At 37.4% G+C, this 18083-nt stretch overlaps 1 protein-coding gene across 1 annotated transcript in view; it reads left to right on the plus strand.

Moving 5' to 3' along the window:
- LOC107667428 (teneurin-2-like) overlaps window positions 1–18083 on the plus strand; it is a 113945-nt gene that overhangs the window by 24853 nt on the left and 71009 nt on the right. Inside the window, exons 2-3 of the mRNA XM_016459097.1 lie at window positions 7126–7351; window positions 17273–17511. Coding sequence (XP_016314583.1) covers window positions 7126–7351; window positions 17273–17511 — 465 coding nt within the window. The remainder of the gene's footprint in view (window positions 1–7125; window positions 7352–17272; window positions 17512–18083) is intronic.

Genomic DNA, 18083 nt, shown 5'->3' on the forward strand with positions numbered 1-18083 from the left:
CAGAGTTATATTAAAAAATGTCCTGGCTCTTCCAAGCTTTATAATGACAGTGAATGGGTGTTGATATTCAATAGTCCAATAGAAGTCCAATAAAGTGTAACCATCCATCATAAAAAGTACTCCACACGGGGGTAAATAAAGTGAATTGAAGTGAAGTGAATTGTTGCGTTTTTGTAAGAAAAATAACCATATTTAAAACGTAATAATCAATTTAATCTAGCTTGCGCTCACTGTACATGGGAAGCAGCTCCGAACGGATAACGTTGCGCCGCTCAGAAGTGACGCACGCGGAAGCGCAGGGGAGAGATCAAAACAAAACAACGGTCATGAATTAGAAGTACAAAACGAGGATTTGTAAAGAAGAATGTCGGAGGATTTCGATATAAGCCAAGAGGAGACTGGTTTCCTTTGCTAAAGTAACAAAATTTTGTTTCCTTTGCTCCTGTAAACAAACGTTGGTTTTCACGAGACTCACAGGCGCATGCGCAATGCCGACATCTTACGTCATCCTCCCGGAGCTGCTTCCGTTTACAACTGTTGGCGCAAGCTAGATTAAAGTGATTATTACGTTTTGAATATGGATATTTTTCTTACAAAAATGCATTGATTCACTAAAGGAGACCTTTGTTTACCCCCCGGAGCCTTGTGAGGCACTTTTTATTATGGATGGATGCGCTTTATTTCACTTCTTTTGGACTGATGCACTGCAACACCCGCTGACTGCCATTAAACAGCTTGAAAGATAAAAGTCAATTTTTTAAATAACTCTGACTGGATTCGTCTGAAAGAAGAAAGTCATATACACCTAGGATGACTTGAGGGTGAGTAATTTATGGGCTAATTTTAATTTAGAAGTACAAAACGAGGATTTGTAAAGAAGAATGTCGGAGGATTTCGATATAAGCCAAGAGGAGACTGGTTTCCTTTGCTAAAGTAACAAAATTTTGTTTCCTTTGCTCCTGTAAACAAACGTTGGTTTTCACGAGACTCACAGGCGCATGCGCAATGCCGACATCTTACGTCATCCTCCCGGAGCTGCTTCCGTTTACAACTGTTGGCGCAAGCTAGATTAAAGTGATTATTACGTTTTGAATATGGATATTTTTCTTACAAAAATGCATTGATTCACTAAAGGAGACCTTTGTTTACCCCCCGGAGCCTTGTGAGGCACTTTTTATTATGGATGGATGCGCTTTATTTCACTTCTTTTGGACTGATGCACTGCAACACCTGCTGACTGCCATTAAACAGCTTGGAAGATCAAAGACAATTTTTAATATAACTCTGATTGGATTCATCTGAAAGAAGGAAGTTATATATGCCTAGAATGGCTTGAGGGTGAGTAAATAATGGTCTAATTTTCATTTTTGGGTGAACTATCCCTTTAAACCTACAAAATGTATATTATATATCACCTGTCTATTAAACTGGAATAGGAAAAAATATTTAAATATGACACACTTCAGCTTTAAATCCTAGAACTAAGATGAAGAGGAAGGAAAGGCCAGCTGGTGTCCTGCACTGAGCTATTTTTGTCCATTCTGAATCCTCAGTTCTTCAATAGCACAGGAGGGAGACGTCAGCTGATTTCACTGTATCTCTCAGCATTCAGATCTGACTTTTTCTGAGAATAAAACCGCTTCATATGTCAAGACAGTGTATTGTAGGAAATAGGGATGGGTGGCATGACCGTGTGTCATTTGGTATTTTGCGATTTTGCTATACAGTTTGTATTGCGTTGTGGTTCTTACAGTCCTTGAAAAATCGGGTAACTTTAAAAGTGTGATTCACGTAATTTTTAAAATTATGGTCAGTTTTAAATATTATTTATATTATATTTATATTATTTCTTGAAATACCCTTAGTGAGTTTGTTCTGTTAAAAAACTAAAGAAACCTTATCTAGTCATCACAAACAATTGAAAAAATATGGGGAAAATATTATTGAAATTAATTGGTCAGAAAGTGTGGGAACCCAGCTGCAGTAGATGTATCAGTGGGAATGATGTTACACTTAACATGTGAAAGCTTGAGAAGTTATCAAAGGGTGTTGATAAGCACAACGTCAGTATAGTTGTTGTCACTTGCCAAACTGATGTAAGTCATGTGTGTATGTTTTTGTGTGTTGTCTATATTAATAAGCCCATGAGGCTTATCCAGTCACAATTTATCACTAATTTTTAAACACTACCATTCAAAGGTTTAGGTCGGTAAGATATTTAATTGTTTTTGACATTGACACATCTTATGCTCACCAAGGCTAGATTTATTTGATCAAAATACAGTACATGTCTTAATATTATCAACACTGAAACCATTGTGTGGCTTAATATTTTTGTGGAAACTAATATGAATAGAAAGTTCAAAAGAACAGCATTTATTTAAAACATAGATGATAATAATAAAAATGTCACAATAGATCAGTTTAATACATCCTTTCTAAATAAAAGAAAACCTTACTGACCACAAACTTTAGAGTGGTAGTATATAAACCATTATTGGTTGAATTTCCAGGAAAATACATTACACTCATATCATGATATATTGTAAAATTTGGTTGTACCAAAATATGGCATTGCTTTTGGCTCAGCTCTGAAGGCAGTTTGTGCCGTAACTTCGAGGCCTGCTGACTTCTAAATGCATTGCAGTTGCACATTTTTATTATTATTATTTTTTTAATTAGTTGCAGATATTTTTGTATATTATTTCTGTTCACATGTTCTGTGTTCATACCTTCGAATGACAGTGTGAACATGTTGTTGACAAGGTTCCCATACTCCCACTCAGTGAAGATCTGAAATATTGTTGGTTGTCATATACTGTCTAGCCAGATCTGTCGAGCGACAGAAATAAAAAAAACGGCGGTTGGTGCGTGAAGAATTAGTCTGAGGATGGATGAACGACAGAAGGTGGTTGGCCACCAATCATGACACCTCATTGCTCTCTCCTTTTCTTTCTCTTTCTGTAAACACTCCACTCTATAGCACAGAGCTCAATTACCCCCGCTCTGTCTCCAGGCTCCTCCTGCCACATTTAGATTGTGTCTTTTATCATTCCAAATTGACATTTATGCTTTTACTCCTATTGTTTTTCCACCGTTCCCACCGCTCATGTTGGGCAATTTATTTTAATCCCTGTCATGGCATGGCCTATAGCCTAGCAAAGCTTGGCTACAGTAATTTCACCATTGCCATGCGCTGGAAACAAGAAGCCGCCATGCAGAGCTGTTGTCCCACGCCTCTGCCTCCATTCCTCCGCCTGTCTCAGCAGCACCAGCTCATTTCTTCTGGCCCGTTGCTCTCTCTTGCGTCTGTCTTTCTGTTCTTTTTTTTTTACACTCTTTTTACTAATGATCTTGCTCAAGTTAAAGCTGATGTAATTTTTCCAACTTACTGTATAGTCAAATATAAATAAAAATATAACAAATAATATTAAATATAAATTAAATATAATAAATAATTAGAAATAGTAATAACAAAATAAATTTAATTAATATATACATTATTAATAATAATAATAATAATTAAAAATAAATACATTGTAAATAAATAAAAAATAAATACAACAAAATAAACTGTCAGACCAGTTGCAGACAATTATATTGTTACAATATAATTTGCAGATTATGTAGGTATTTCTTTTGTTCCTGGTTCTGTAAAAGTAACTGAAACTAGCTAGATATAATCTGTGTGTGTGTGTGTTTGGGGGTGGGGCAAGAGACACACCTATTAACAGAATATTATTCCACTTGATTACCGCATATACTCGCGGCTTCCTCTGTCGCTTGTGTAGCCAGACAGAGGAAGCCAAGTAAATTATATTTTCCCCTATATCTTTGTAACAGTTTCTCATTGATATGCCTTGAATGTAAATGTGTCTTTGTGTGTTTTTTTTTTTTTAGAACAGGCTGGCAGGAAGAGCAGGAAGTTTCGATTTAGGCGAATAGGCCTTTTCTGAACCCACATAGTGTCGCTTTCCCTGTGTTGCTTGTCGCATGTTTTGTCTGCCTCCGCCACTCGCTCACTGAATCAAAACTCAATTATTCGTAAACACTGCTAAATGGTGATGAACGGAAAGCTGAGGGAGAAAGAGAAACAGCCTTGTGAAAAGAGAAAGTGATGGAGGCTGGTGGGAAATAAATGAATGTCTGTAATGGAGGACAGAATAGCTTCACAGCTGTTTCGTGTCCCAATAAATCGAGCATTATGAAGCCCGTGTTGTAAGCGGAAGTTTTGAGAGGGAACGATCTGCAGGAGAGCGGAATCTGTGCCCTTGTGTCATGAAAGAGTTTCTTTCCCTGCGCAAAATAAAGCTCTTTAAGTTCATTTTACAGAACTCAATCATAAACCACACCAGGGTGACATTTTGTTATTGTCTGTATTGCAAGAGAAGAAGCCCCACTTTGGCTGCCTTTGTCCTAGTTCTTTGAGATTAAGATACTGAATGTCCTTCTCTTGTGGCTTGTGCAATTTTTCTTTTTTTTTTTTACCCTCTAGGGTTGACTGATATATTGATAAAAAAAAAAAAAATTAAAATAATAATAATAATTGGCACTTATAGGAACTATTGTGTAACACAGTTCGTAGTCACGGGAAGAAGGAGGCGGGAACCGGCGAACATTTGAACAAAACTTTAATAAAATAAACAAACACAAAATGAAAGTAAAGCGGCAGCTCCTTCGTGGGACTCGAGACCGGTGAGTGGTGCAGGTGTCGCTCATTATCAATTACTCCACCGGCCTCGCTCCATTCCCATGGCTCTCGGCTCCGCCCCCACTCGTCACATATTGTTATTGGCAAAAATCAGTGATGATAGTGATCAGTCATGCACTTGAGGGTTTTACTGTATAACAACAATAAAAAAAGCACAAACACAACACACACCTTTTGACTATATTTTTATATTTTACATAAAACATAAACATGGTAAATTATATGAATCTCAGACATGAGCATGGTATAACTTAGATATTAGGGCACATGGATATATAATATACACAATGCTATCTAAAATTATTTTAAAAAGTTACGTATATGACAATAAAATGAAAAAAAAAATGTTAGTGTGTCAATAGTGATAAAGCATAGCTATTTTTATTTAATTTTTACAAAACATCTTCATGGTTAAGTCATTATCCAGAACTATTTTATATTTAATTAAATTTTTTTAATTCATATTATTAATTTTAAAAACAGATTAATCTGTTGTCTGCCTATTTCTCCTTCTTGGTTATTGTTATTGGCAAAATCCACAATTGGTTGACCTCTAGTCCACTCATTTATGTTCAATTAAGTTGTCATAACATCCGTCGGAGGAATGTTCCAGACAGCAAATTCATAGCTACACACCCTGGCAATCAATATCTCTTTCCACAGGCATCTTAAACGACCCCCTGTCTTTTACCTCCTGCTTGGGTAAGATGTGTACATTACAGTGAGAGATTTTGTATTTAGGCTCTTTCACGTAACTCTGTGCTAATAACAGTAGTCGCCTGTAATCTAATCTCTGCATTACTGTACTGACTTTAGCTCCGTTCTCCGGCTGTGAGCTCCACATCCTGTATAATGGAAGCACAGGAGCGGCCCATTGTCCCTCTGTGATTCCAGCGCTTCACACTGAGACCCCTGGCGTGCCGTTCTCACATGCGAGCGAGAAGAGAATCCCACAAGCGCCATCCTTTATTTGCCCATTGAAGGCCACTGTCACAGCAGCTCATTCAGAAGGCGCTTCTTCTGCGCCTGTCGCATCAGTTTTGGCCGACTACGCCAGGTCCCTTTGAAAAAACAAGGAATGACGCTTCGGTCATGGCAGCGCTTTAAACCCTTAAAAGCACAAGTTCCTTCCTGCCTTTGTTCCAGTATATGGAAAGTGGCCGGCTTGGTTTTGATGGGCATGTCATTGGGCGATAATCCAGTGTTTTGAGCACCATTGTTGGAGCCGAAGAGTTCCTCCAGAGTTCCTCTGGTGCTGTAAGCTGAGAGAGCAGGGCTTTGTGCCCGGCTGGGTTTTGTCGCGCTCCGTTTTTAGAGTGCTCTGACACACTGCATGTAGAGAGATTACACAGCCCTGGCCCTCAGACCGTAGCCGATCTCCCGTTGGTCTAAAATCCTCTTTCATCTCAGAACCTCTTCTTAAGGAACACAAAGGCACTTTTGAATCCCTTGCTTTCCCCTCTTTTCACAGGTTCCTGGAAGAATTTGCTTCCGTTTGACCTCATGCTCCATTGTTGGGAGGTGCGGCATAGGGTGTGAAACACGCATTATCATATTCACTGTGTTATTTGTAACCGTTACGTTGAAGAAAAACAAATAAAGGTGGAATATATGACAGTAATAAACCCAGGCCTTTGTGGTAATTCATGTGGATAATTGAATTTTTACGTTACACTCTCAGGAACATAGACACATCTGTTAAACCTCTAGACACGTTTGAATACAATATTTGTTCAGAAACCGTCAGGTGGGGCAAAGATTTTTGTTTATTATTTGCTGTAAAAAAAATACTACCTTCCTGTGTATCTCAGTTGTTAACATGCTGAGAAGATCGCACGATAAAACACTACATGCTGTCATTAAAAGTTTACAAAATGAACACTTTTACATGTCGAAATTGTAAAACACTGCACTAGGCTATTTCTCTTATAATTGCAATTTGTCTAAATTATAAAGGTTTATTATATTATATTATATTATATTATATTATATTATATTATAAGTTTTTTTTTTGTAGCATGTCAGAAGCTAGAAGGCAATAGAAATTTATTTTTGTTTTCATACTCATAGAGACTTTAATCTAATAAAAAAACAGACATGTTTTATTTCTCCACCTAGCAATAGATTTGATCAAAGTCTTCTTTTTGTGTCTGCTTAGATCTTATTATCCATAATTGATCCTTCTCTCTGTTGCAAAATGTCTAGCATTTCACCTCTCCTCCATTCAGTTACAAGCATTTCACGCATGACTACTGAACAGTAAACAGATTACAGCTCCATTGAATCAAAGTAACCTGAACAACTTGTTGTTCTGAATTTGTGGTCTAAAAAGCATTTTACAGACAGCATCCTATAAGGGAACATAAAGGAAGGGATGTTCTGTGATTAATCTCCCTTTTCTCTCTCTCTTTCAGGTGCGTCCAGTCATCACAGTCAGACCTCCCTTCGACCTCCTCTGCCTCCCCCGCACAACCACCACCAGTCATCGGCTAATTCCCTCAATCGCAACAACCAGGCCAGCCGGCGGAACCCGCAGAGCCACGCACCTACTGCCGCCCCGACAGATGGACCCTCCACCCCTGAATCCGTCCAGCTCCAGGACAGTTGGGCTCTTAACAGCAGTGTCCCGCTGGAGACACGGTAAGTTTCACAAAAACACCATAAGACACCTGCTAGGGTTGCAGATTTCTTTTTCGAAAAATTATAGAGCTATTGTAAATTTTTATTGACTGCATATTATGGTGTGTGATGTCGATAAACATACATTCTCCTTGTCATTGTAATCATTAATGATGATCTTTTAATGATCCTTTTGTTGTGTCTTAATAAAGGGGATGGTATTATCATATTTGTTTTAGTTTTTCATCTGCATATATTACAAAAATATGTTATAGAATAGGATTAAAATGATATAAAATAAGAAATAAAACAGTAATCATTAAACTGCATTAATTATTTTCATTCATATTATGTTACAGTATTAATTGTTTCATAAAATAGAATCTATTTGTTTGGTGACTAATTATATTTTAATTGTGTTAAGTTTTTTTATCAAATATAAATATGTACATATAAAAGGATGAATATAAAAAATAGTAAATGAACACTTACTACTTATAAAAAAAGCTTGCATACTTTTTTATTTTTACAAAATTATAGTTTTACATAGTATACAATATATATTTTTACACATATTTATATTAATAATTATTTAAATGCATTATTTTCATTTATATTACATTCAGTTATATTTAAATAAAATGACATAAAATAATATACTCTATATTTGTTTTGTGACTAATTATACAGTAATTGTCCTAAATTATATATCCCTAAATACTAAATAAAATTACATATACACATATATTGAACAAAGTAAAAAAACAAAAGTGAATGAAAACTTCCAGACTGTTATTTACTAAAGGATGGTATATAATTACATGCCGTTACTGCCAAAATTTAAAATAAGTATGTAATAATATATTTATGTAAATATATATATATATATATACTTAATAAACCCTTATCACCCAGCCACCCAGAGACCCTCACCAAACATTTAGTTACAGGCTGTCATACCCACACACACATTGGATTGTTTCTGCTGGGTCCCTGTGGGTTGTATTTTTTGTTTGTTTATTGTGTAGTATAGTGTATCTCTTCTTGCAGGACTGGAGGGTTGCTCCCCTTGACTCAACAATACTCTCCTCTATTGCTGTATGCACTATTTATGAGACACACACTCTTTTGTGCCTATTTCTTGTTCTCTTTCTCTCTTTTTTTTTTGGTTCCCATCCCCCTATCATTCAGATGTTTTATTCACCAGGTGCTCCGATACACACCACAACCCAGTTACTTTAGTACCCCACCCAGCACCATGTCGCGTGTCCAATACTGTGTCGGCACATACGTCACGCCACAGAATCCATGAAGAGCCAAGCCACACACACATAAACACACATTCACACACACTCCACGTCCATCAGCGCCAGTCACCATCCATCTCCGCACAGATCCCTTCCCCTCTCTCTCTGTCGCTCTCTCCCATAAAAAAAATTGACACTTACTTTCAGATGACGCAAGCGCCGCCTGAAAAATAGGTCATGCGATGGCACGCTTGCAAAGCAGGGCTGCAACGGCGTGCACGGGATACGAAAAGTTCTGCTTTGAATGCTAGAGTAGTAGAGAGAGAGAGGAGTAGGGCCATATGGTGACAGATTGGTTGAGAGTCACAGAAAATAAGGAATGTGCAGCTGTCACATTAGATGAAGTGTCTCAGTGGTCGGGAGTCTGGACCCGAGGTGGAGCAGGCAGGAGCTCGGAGAGAGTTTTTACCACCAATGCATGCAGCTGCATCCCAGTTCATCACAGTTGTGAGCTGCCACAGGTTTGCTTCTTCAATATTCTCCATGCACACGCAAGCAAATGCACTCTCAGATCCTTCAAATGTGTCAAGCTGTCTCCAGGCGTTGGACGGACTACCCACAATCCCCTGACACTTCAAAGCTCTACCCTTGGCTGGCAGATGAGAATGACTTCTTTCAGGGCATATGGACATGACCTCAAACACCCTCTACCTCATATTGCTTTGTCTGTTGGACAGCCCTGTCTGCCACAAAGTGCAAACCCAGCACTTCTCACGACGGTTTCATGAGATAAATACCATCGGGTATTTACAGAGGCAATTTAGAGCTACTCTCAGCTCTGCCGTGTTTTTGTAGTGGAGTCGGTTGGTTGATTTGACCCACTATTTGATGCGGCTGTCCGCCCTCTGGCTATTAAGGTGTGTGAAGTTAATCTTTTGTGAAAAAAAAAAAACAGTTAGCAAATGATCGAAAATATTTTAAAAAGATATAAAATAAATAAAAATATAACAATATATATAAAAATATTTAAAATATAAAATACAAGCTGCTAATAAAAAGAAGCTCAATACATTAAAGGCGACAATATATTTTATTTTATCATCTGGAATATTTGACATGAAACTTGGTTTAGGAAGAATGTTTAGGGTGGTAGAATCATACATAAACTTAACTATTAAAATAAAATAAAAATTAACTGAAAATTAAAAACTGAATACTAAAACAATTCTAAAAATTCTGAAATATAAAATATGTAATTTTATTCACTGAACAGCATTTATGTATTTATTTATTTTTTATTATTATTTTACTGTTTGTTGAGTAATATTTACTAAACAGCAGTATTTAAATATTATTAAAAAAAACGGTTAAAATTTCGTGATTATATTATCGAGGGATGGCTATTCAATAAGCAAATATTTTTATCCAGTTAAAATGAGCCAATTCAGTGAGCTGATTTGCTAAAACAAACCATCATAATGAACTAATTCAATAAAACAAATTCAGATTTTCCAACCCTACTACAAATAGATAGAAGAGTGTCTTATTAGTCATAGCACTGGTTGTCATGCCATAACATCACTTGCTGGAAAAAGTAGCTTGTTTCTGGAAAAGCTGTTTTCTATTTTGAAAACAGCTGAACTACTGTCACGCAAAAACTACTGCACTGAAATATGTTAGTTACGTTAGAAGCATTAGAAGTTTTAGTTTCAGTTAGTTGCCAGGATTTAGTTGTATTGCCACTGTACAGTACGTGTGATCTTAAATCTCTTGGTGACAGATGAAAATAAACTATTTTATTGTGCTGGTCAATCTCACAAGTGGACCTTAATATGCACATTTTCCCAAGGGTATTGGTTCACATTAACAGACTTGTTCAACGAGTCTTACAAGGTTCTGCTGAGTTTCTGCAGCACAGAGGGGAAACTCCAGATGCTCGAAGGTTTGAAAATTGCAGGCTCACAGTGTCTTGCTATGCAAGACTAATTATCTTATGAAATATGATCTCCATCGTTATCTCCCGTCAGTGTATAAGAAATGGCCCAGTTCTGAGGAGCAGCAGAGAGAAGAAACATTTTTTATTCAAAATGTTTTCCTCCGGGACATCGCACCACCATCAAAATCTCAACTGAGTGTTAGTATGAGTGTGTGTTAATAACGCAGTATCAGAGTGCACTGAACACATGAGCTCTGGGAACTCTCCTCCATAGTCTCAAGTTTTCAGCCTCTCGTTCAGGAAGCTCAGTATTTATCCAGAAAAAATCTGGGCCTGCCACAGAGACGGAGCCCAATTAGAGGTGGTTTACTTGGGCTAAAACTCCTGCAGTGCCCCCCTGAGCTGGAGCTAATGATGGTGTGCTCCATCTTAGTGGACTGAAATGGGAGAAGATTTTCTATTAGGCGTCAGGGAAGAGCTTGTGTGTATGCCTGCTGTCTTTTTCTTTTCTTTTTCGGTTCTATCGCTCTCCCTGTGGGCTTGTTTGAAACACCGGTGTCATTTCTCTCACTTGTTCTGCACATGACTTGTCATCCCCTAACAGGCCTCTAACTTCTCCGCAGAAAAATACAGAGAAGAAATACTCGCCTTTCCTGCTCTGAATCTCAGCCATTGCTAACTGCTTTTTTTTTGTCGCTAGATATATAAATGGCCCAGGTGGGATCTGCAGACTTCTATGCACAGATTTTGGTGGTGGTGGCAAATATATAGTTTATTTTATATTTTTATATAGTTTATATAGTTTTTATATAGTTTATATTAAAATATAAAGTTTGGTGCCTGTTGGATTTTTTGATGTTTCTGAAGTATCTTATGCTCACCAACACCATTTATTTAATCAAAAATACAATAAAAACAGCAATATGTGACCCTGGACCACAAAACCAGTCATAAGTCACACGGGTATATTTGTAGCAATATCCAACAATAAGTTGTATGTGTCACGAATCCGGTCCGTGGTCTTCCGTCTGCTCGCCACCAGAGGTCGCCTTCTGATTACATTGACTCTCACACCACACAAACTGTTGCACGTCACCCTGGACTACATTTCCCATGCTCCATTGCACTGATTGGACTCACCTGCAGCCAATCACACACACACTATATAACAACCACTCAAATCCTTCTCTAATCGCTGAGTATTGTCAGCGTTTATCACTCTCCTAGTGGTAGCACTTTACGGAGCCAGTATCCTGTCTGAGTTTTGGTCTAGTTCCTAGTTCTAGTCCTGTTTCTAGTTTTGTCTGATTGTCTGTTCCTGATAACCTGCCTGTCTTGGATTTCTCATCTTGTTGTTTGGATTCTGTTCGCACCTCGCCTGGGTTATTATCTGTCTGTGGATTACTCGCTTGCCTCATCCTTTGGATTATGTTTGCCGTCGATTGACCTACGCCTGTTTATTGGATCATTCTTCAGTCTTGCCCTCTAAGTACCTGTTTGCCATTGTCAGACTCTTGTCTGTTTTGACTATGTTTAAGAATAAAGCTTTGCAGATGGATCCGCATGTCTCTCGTCTCGTTCGCGCCGTTACAGTATGGGTCAAAATGATCTATTCTTCTTTTATGACAAAAATCATTAGGATATTAAGTAAAGATCATGTTCCATGAAGATATTTTGTAAATTTCCTACCGTAAATATATCAAAAATTATAATCATTAGTAATATGCGTTGCTAAGGACTTCATTTGGAAAATTTTAAAGGCGATTTTCTCAATATTTAGATTTTTTTTGCACCCTCAGATTTCAGATTTTCAAATAGTTGTATCTCGGCCAAATAGTGTCATATCCTAACAAATGGAAAGATTATTTATTCAGCTTTCAGATGATGTATAAATCTCAATTTTAAAAAAATTGACCCGTATGACTGGTTTTGTGGTCCAGGGTCACATATTTTGATATATTATTAACATTTAAAAATAACTGTTTTCTATTTTAATATATTATGAAATGAAATTTATTTCCATGACAGCAAAGCTGATTTTTTAGCAGCCATTACTCTAGAAATAATTCTAAAAGAAGCATCATTCAATTCAAGCATTTCTTATTATCACAGTTGAAAACAGACATGCTGCTTAATATTTTTGTGCAAACCATTTTTTAGGATTCTTTCATGAATAGAAAGTGAAAGTAAAAAAAAAAAATACATTAATAAATTTAAATAATACAATTTACATAAATGCATAGGTAAAAAAATATACTTCTTTGTGGTGGGTCCTGTGAAAATTGTGGTGAGGCAAGAAAAAATCTCAACTTGAAATATAACTGAAACTGAAATACAGGTGCATCTCAATAAATTAGAATGTCGTGGAAAACACTGTTGAGTCCTAGGATTTCAGGGGGCAGATATCCTGCTGTATAGGCCTGACTATAATGTACTTAATCAAGCAATTGTACTGTATAATATACAAATCCTTTAATACCTCTTTTTATGCATTAATACTGTCTTTTATGGGATTTACATTTACATGGGTTTACATTTCATCTGAGCTGAGCAGTATGTAGCAGTACTTTGTGACATAGTTGTGTATTCAAAATCTATTTTCACTCACTTGAACTGCTGTTTTTTCTCCACTCTCAGTGGACAAAGTGTGGATGCTTCAATTCCCAAATGGTACAAAATGGAGGCGTGTTGTGTGACATTATTTTCTTAAGTGGATGGGAATAGCTCTTATCTAGACACTTTACTAGCTGGAGACGGATAAGAATAAAGTGGACAGAATGTAACAACCTCAGTTTGAGGTTTTTGAATTCTGCCACTGCATCTTATATTGAGGATGGCAGTAGATCGATGTGCTGAATGAGAGAGAGAGAGTCTCTAGCAAGCTATTTCAAAGGACCTCAACATAAAACCATTTTTGATTGGCTGGGCTTCCTGTAGACATTTATCATATTTTGAGTTTGTGTAAATAAACAGCAGACTTGCATCTGTGAAGTCACCATATATTTTGGTCATTACATGCAAACAAGCAAAGGACCTTGACCCTGCAAAAGATGTTGAACACCAAACCAGAGGCTTTGTCACCGAATCAGAAATCCCAATTAGGCTTAATGTTTTGGACAGTTCGGACTGGAATACTATATGTGTGGAATACTAATTCACCTTGAGAGATGTTTGTGTTTGCATTCTCTGTTAAATCTCATGTTTGCTTGTTAATTGCTCTGGACCTTTCCGCCTCTCCCAGAGGAGGAGAGAAAAGGTGTTTACTGTGAAAGTGAGATTTTTTGCGGCTTTGCCTTGTTTTTGCTTATTGCCGTGTTTCTCGGCCGTGCTCTGTTTGTGCTGGTTGTTGCGGATAGTTTGGTGGTGAGATGTCCCAGTTGTGCAAGCATTCTCTTATTGGTTCACTGCTGTTTATTCTCTAACACAAGTTATCAATTTTTTTTACAAATAAAAATGTGCAAAACCTTGAAATTTTCTTAAAAGTGATTAGAAGCATCATATGTACAACAGGAACCTTTCAAAATTTAAATGAACTGTGATGAAAAAGTCTAGAAATTCCTATTCTGGCGTAAACTGATAAACAATGATAAACAAATGTAAGGGCATCATCTTGAGGAATCTATCTGTCTGTCTGTCTATCTGTCTGTCTGTCTGTCTATCTCTTTAATGCTATATAATCTTCTTGTGAAAAACACAACAACACAAAAAAGAATAAGACTGAGTATCAATTAATTTAGCTTCTGCATGCCATTTTGCAATTAGTGTCCATCAGATATGATGCAGATTTGAGTCACATGCCTGATAGCCACAGGGTCTGTCCTGTCTGTCTTTGTATGTGTTCTCATTAATCATTGTTTTTGTGTGTGTGTGTGTGTGTGTGTGTGTGTGTATGTATATATATATATATATGTGTGCGTGTGTGTATGTGTGTGTGTGTGAAATGAACCTAAGAGTTGTTTCCATTACCTTGTAGATTTAGCTCAGGGGTTAATGACTGTGGGTCACAGTATGAATATGTTGCTACTCTAACGCTTTTATGGGCCGCTTAGTTCTCCTTCCTTTTCGGTCTTTCTCCATTTATCCATCCCCGTCTCCCTTTCACACATCTCTCCTCTTCAGTGTAATGCAATTTGGCCTAGAGGGTCGATTATACACATGGCCCCCGATGTCTGGCTTTAACACTTCTCTTAAGTTGATTTATCTGTCAAGCTATATGATGAAATATATTTGGACTTTTTTCTGGATATTATCTGCTCTTTAAATATAGATTTTGAACTGCATTATTTATTTTTAGGCTTTCTTCTTGTATACTATTATGATGACACATAGCAAGTCCCTGCTATTGAAAGACAGTGTTTCATATTCTGTGCTGCGTGTTATTAAACTAGAATGGAAAAAAAAGATTGCCTGCATGCTTTCAGACGAATCGTAAAGGCTTGAAAGAGTTACCTTGAGCCAGAGCTTGTCCACAGATGACCGTGACTGCACAGCAAGATTGCACTGTTTAGTGCGAGGCCACACGCACAAAGTAAAGGCAGCGGAGTAGGGAATGACAGATTTTCTCTCTACCCACTTCACTGCTCTCATCCAGCTCGTATGAAAAATACAGTTCAAACTCACCCACTTATTCTGCTGTGAATTCAACCCACAGCTGCGCAGGAACCTGACAGTGCCATTTCACAACCTGTTACTTCTTTCCAGCGCTGAAATGAGCAGCAGCAACCAAATGCAGAAAAGAGAACAATTCAAACTAAAATGAAAATTCTATCATTTTTTTCTCACCATCATGTCTTTCCAAACTCATATGACTTTCTTTCTTCTCTGGAACTAAACAGGAGAAGTTCAGAAGAGCAGTTCAAAAGCTGTTTTTTTTCCCATATGTATAAAGAATACAGTGACCAGGGCCTGACAAGCTCAAAAAAAGAAAAATGCTATTGAAATACAATAATCTACAATATTCTGAATCCATATGATAGATTTGTGTGAGAAACGTTTGGAAATTTAAATCATTATTTAATCAAAATCTTCTCAGTAGCTGTCAAATCTCATTCACTCTTCCACAACTGGAAGTTGGTCACATGACACGCAATAACTAGTGGCATTAATATCTTGATTTGTGAATAAAATGCATGTCATATTGACTACTTTCATAGTGTGTTGTTTCATAGTAAGTGGGCTATGCTTGACAGCGCATCACTTTATTCCTTCATTGTATAGAAAACAATCCTTTAAACCTTTGGGTTCCATGGGGAAAAAAAGAGTACTTCCCACTGTAAAACTTTTATTAAGCAAGGACTCGTTAAATTGATCAAAAGAGACAGGAAAGACATTTATTATGTTACAAAAGATTTCTATTTGAAATAAATGCAGTTCTTTTGAAATTTCTATTCATCAAAGAATCTTGAAAAAAAATGATCATGGTTTCTACAAAAATATTAAGCAGCACAAGTGTTTTCAAAATTGATAGTTATAATAAATGTTACTTGAGAGCAAATCAGCATATTAGAATGATATCTAAAGGATCATGTGGCGCTGTAGACTGGAGTAATGGCTGCTGAAAATTCAGCTTTGCATCACACAAATAAATTACACTTTAATACATATTAAAATATTTAAATGAATATAATATTTCATCAAATAATGCACTCTTGGTGAGCATAGGAGACTTAAAAAATATTGGAAAAACTTACAGACCCCAAACCTTGAAAAGTACTATAGAATAACATGATTTTGAGTAGATGATTTCAGATGTTATTCTAGACTGTTCAGTTCAGATCTGCATGCCAGTTCTCATGGGTTGTTCTGGCTGTGGGCAGCAGGGAGCAGTTGGATGCCTAGCAGGGGGGCGACAGAGAGGCCTGTTGGAGTCAGAGTGGACCGCCTGTCCCGAACAAGACACATGGACAAAGATCTGAGGCTGGTTTAGCCTAGGACCTCAGTCTGAGCCAAACCTAGTGCTCATCAAAGCTTCCTGGTCAACTGTCGTCTGCTTTCATCCACTTCCCATCTGCCCCCCTCCCCAAACATGCACGCACACATTTCCCCTTTCAGCCCACCTTTGACCCCGTGCACCACAGATACAGTACCAGATCTGGCATTATTTTGCAGTAACATTGCCCTCCATGTCGCAGCAAACTGTTGCTTTGCTGACCACTTTATCATCACCATGACCTTTCATGTTATGTCTGATGGTGATAATCTTTTGAATTATAAAGGTTTGATGCGGTCCAGGGTGCTCAGAACTGTTATTCAGTATCCTGCTGAGTCTTAGCAAGCACAGGGATTTAACAACAACAAAAATCAATTCTCTCTGCTGACCATTCGATTGGAGTTGTCTTTATGATGCATTCAGTCTTCACTGCTAGTACACAAAGTAGCAGTCTAATGCCTTATACTTTTTAAATGATCAGAGCAGTGTTAAATGAGCCTCATTTAAAGCCATTATTGTACAAATTGAACTGGTTGTTAGAAAAACTACAGCATGAGAACAAAATGAACAACATGAGCTTCTGGAAAATGTGAATGAAACAAATAGCCTACTCCCCAGAGTTAGCCATTAAATAAGCTTAAACAGGCTTTTTTTTTTACTCATTCAGCTCATTAAAGAATATTTTTATGAGATTTATCAAAGTCCAGTAAAGCCGTGGGCATATTGACAATTTTCAGAACATTTAGTCTAGAGATAAGATACAGAGATTTTTCTTCTGTTGGTTAAAAAGGTGCTGACAAGTGCTGTGTTATCTTTCTTTCTTCTTGTAGACACTTCCTTTTCAAGACGCCATCTGGGAGCACTCCTCTGTTCAGCAGCTCTTCACCAGGTTATCCCTTGACCGGTGGTACCGTCTACTCCCCACCACCCCGGCTCTTACCCAGAAATACATTCTCCAGGAGCTCCTTCAAGCTGAAGAAACCCTCCAAGTACTGCAGCTGGAAATGCGCTGCTGTGTCTGCGATTGCAGCCGCTGTGCTGTTGGCCGTCCTGCTCTCTTACGTCATAGGTATGTTCTTCAAATCACCACCATCATTATTTTCCATGGATGATTTTGTTCCTAAATAATATGCAGCTGGGATCCACTACAGAGGAAGCATCTCCATTTGTTCAGGAGGTGTTTTTATTTCATTAGTAGATATTAAAATAAATTGCAATCTGGCACTGAATTTGTTTTGCTGAGTGATTGATTCAGTTGTGATCAGTGGCGGAAAAATTCAGCAGTCTGTTCTGTACCATACACAGCTGTGCATCCACCTCCTTTTCATTTACTTGTTCCATTTCAAGCAAATATCTACTGCTAAACAGTGGCAATATTTCATTTTTAGTTTCATATATATATATATACAGTATCTCACAGAAGTGAGTACACCCCTCACATTTTTGTAAATATTTTATTATATCTTTTCATGTGACAACACTGCAGAAATGACACTTTGCTACAATGTAAAGTAGTGAGTGTACAGCTTGTATAACAGTGTAAATATGCTGTCCCCTCAAAATAACTCAAAACACAGCCATTAATGTCTAAACCGCTGGCCACAAAAGTGAGTACACCCCTAAGTGAAAACTCACTACTTT

This window comes from Sinocyclocheilus anshuiensis, unplaced genomic scaffold (genome assembly GCF_001515605.1).
Source record: "Sinocyclocheilus anshuiensis isolate Anshui unplaced genomic scaffold, SAMN03320099.WGS_v1.1 scaffold1389, whole genome shotgun sequence".
Taxonomy (NCBI): Eukaryota; Metazoa; Chordata; class Actinopteri; order Cypriniformes; family Cyprinidae; genus Sinocyclocheilus; species Sinocyclocheilus anshuiensis.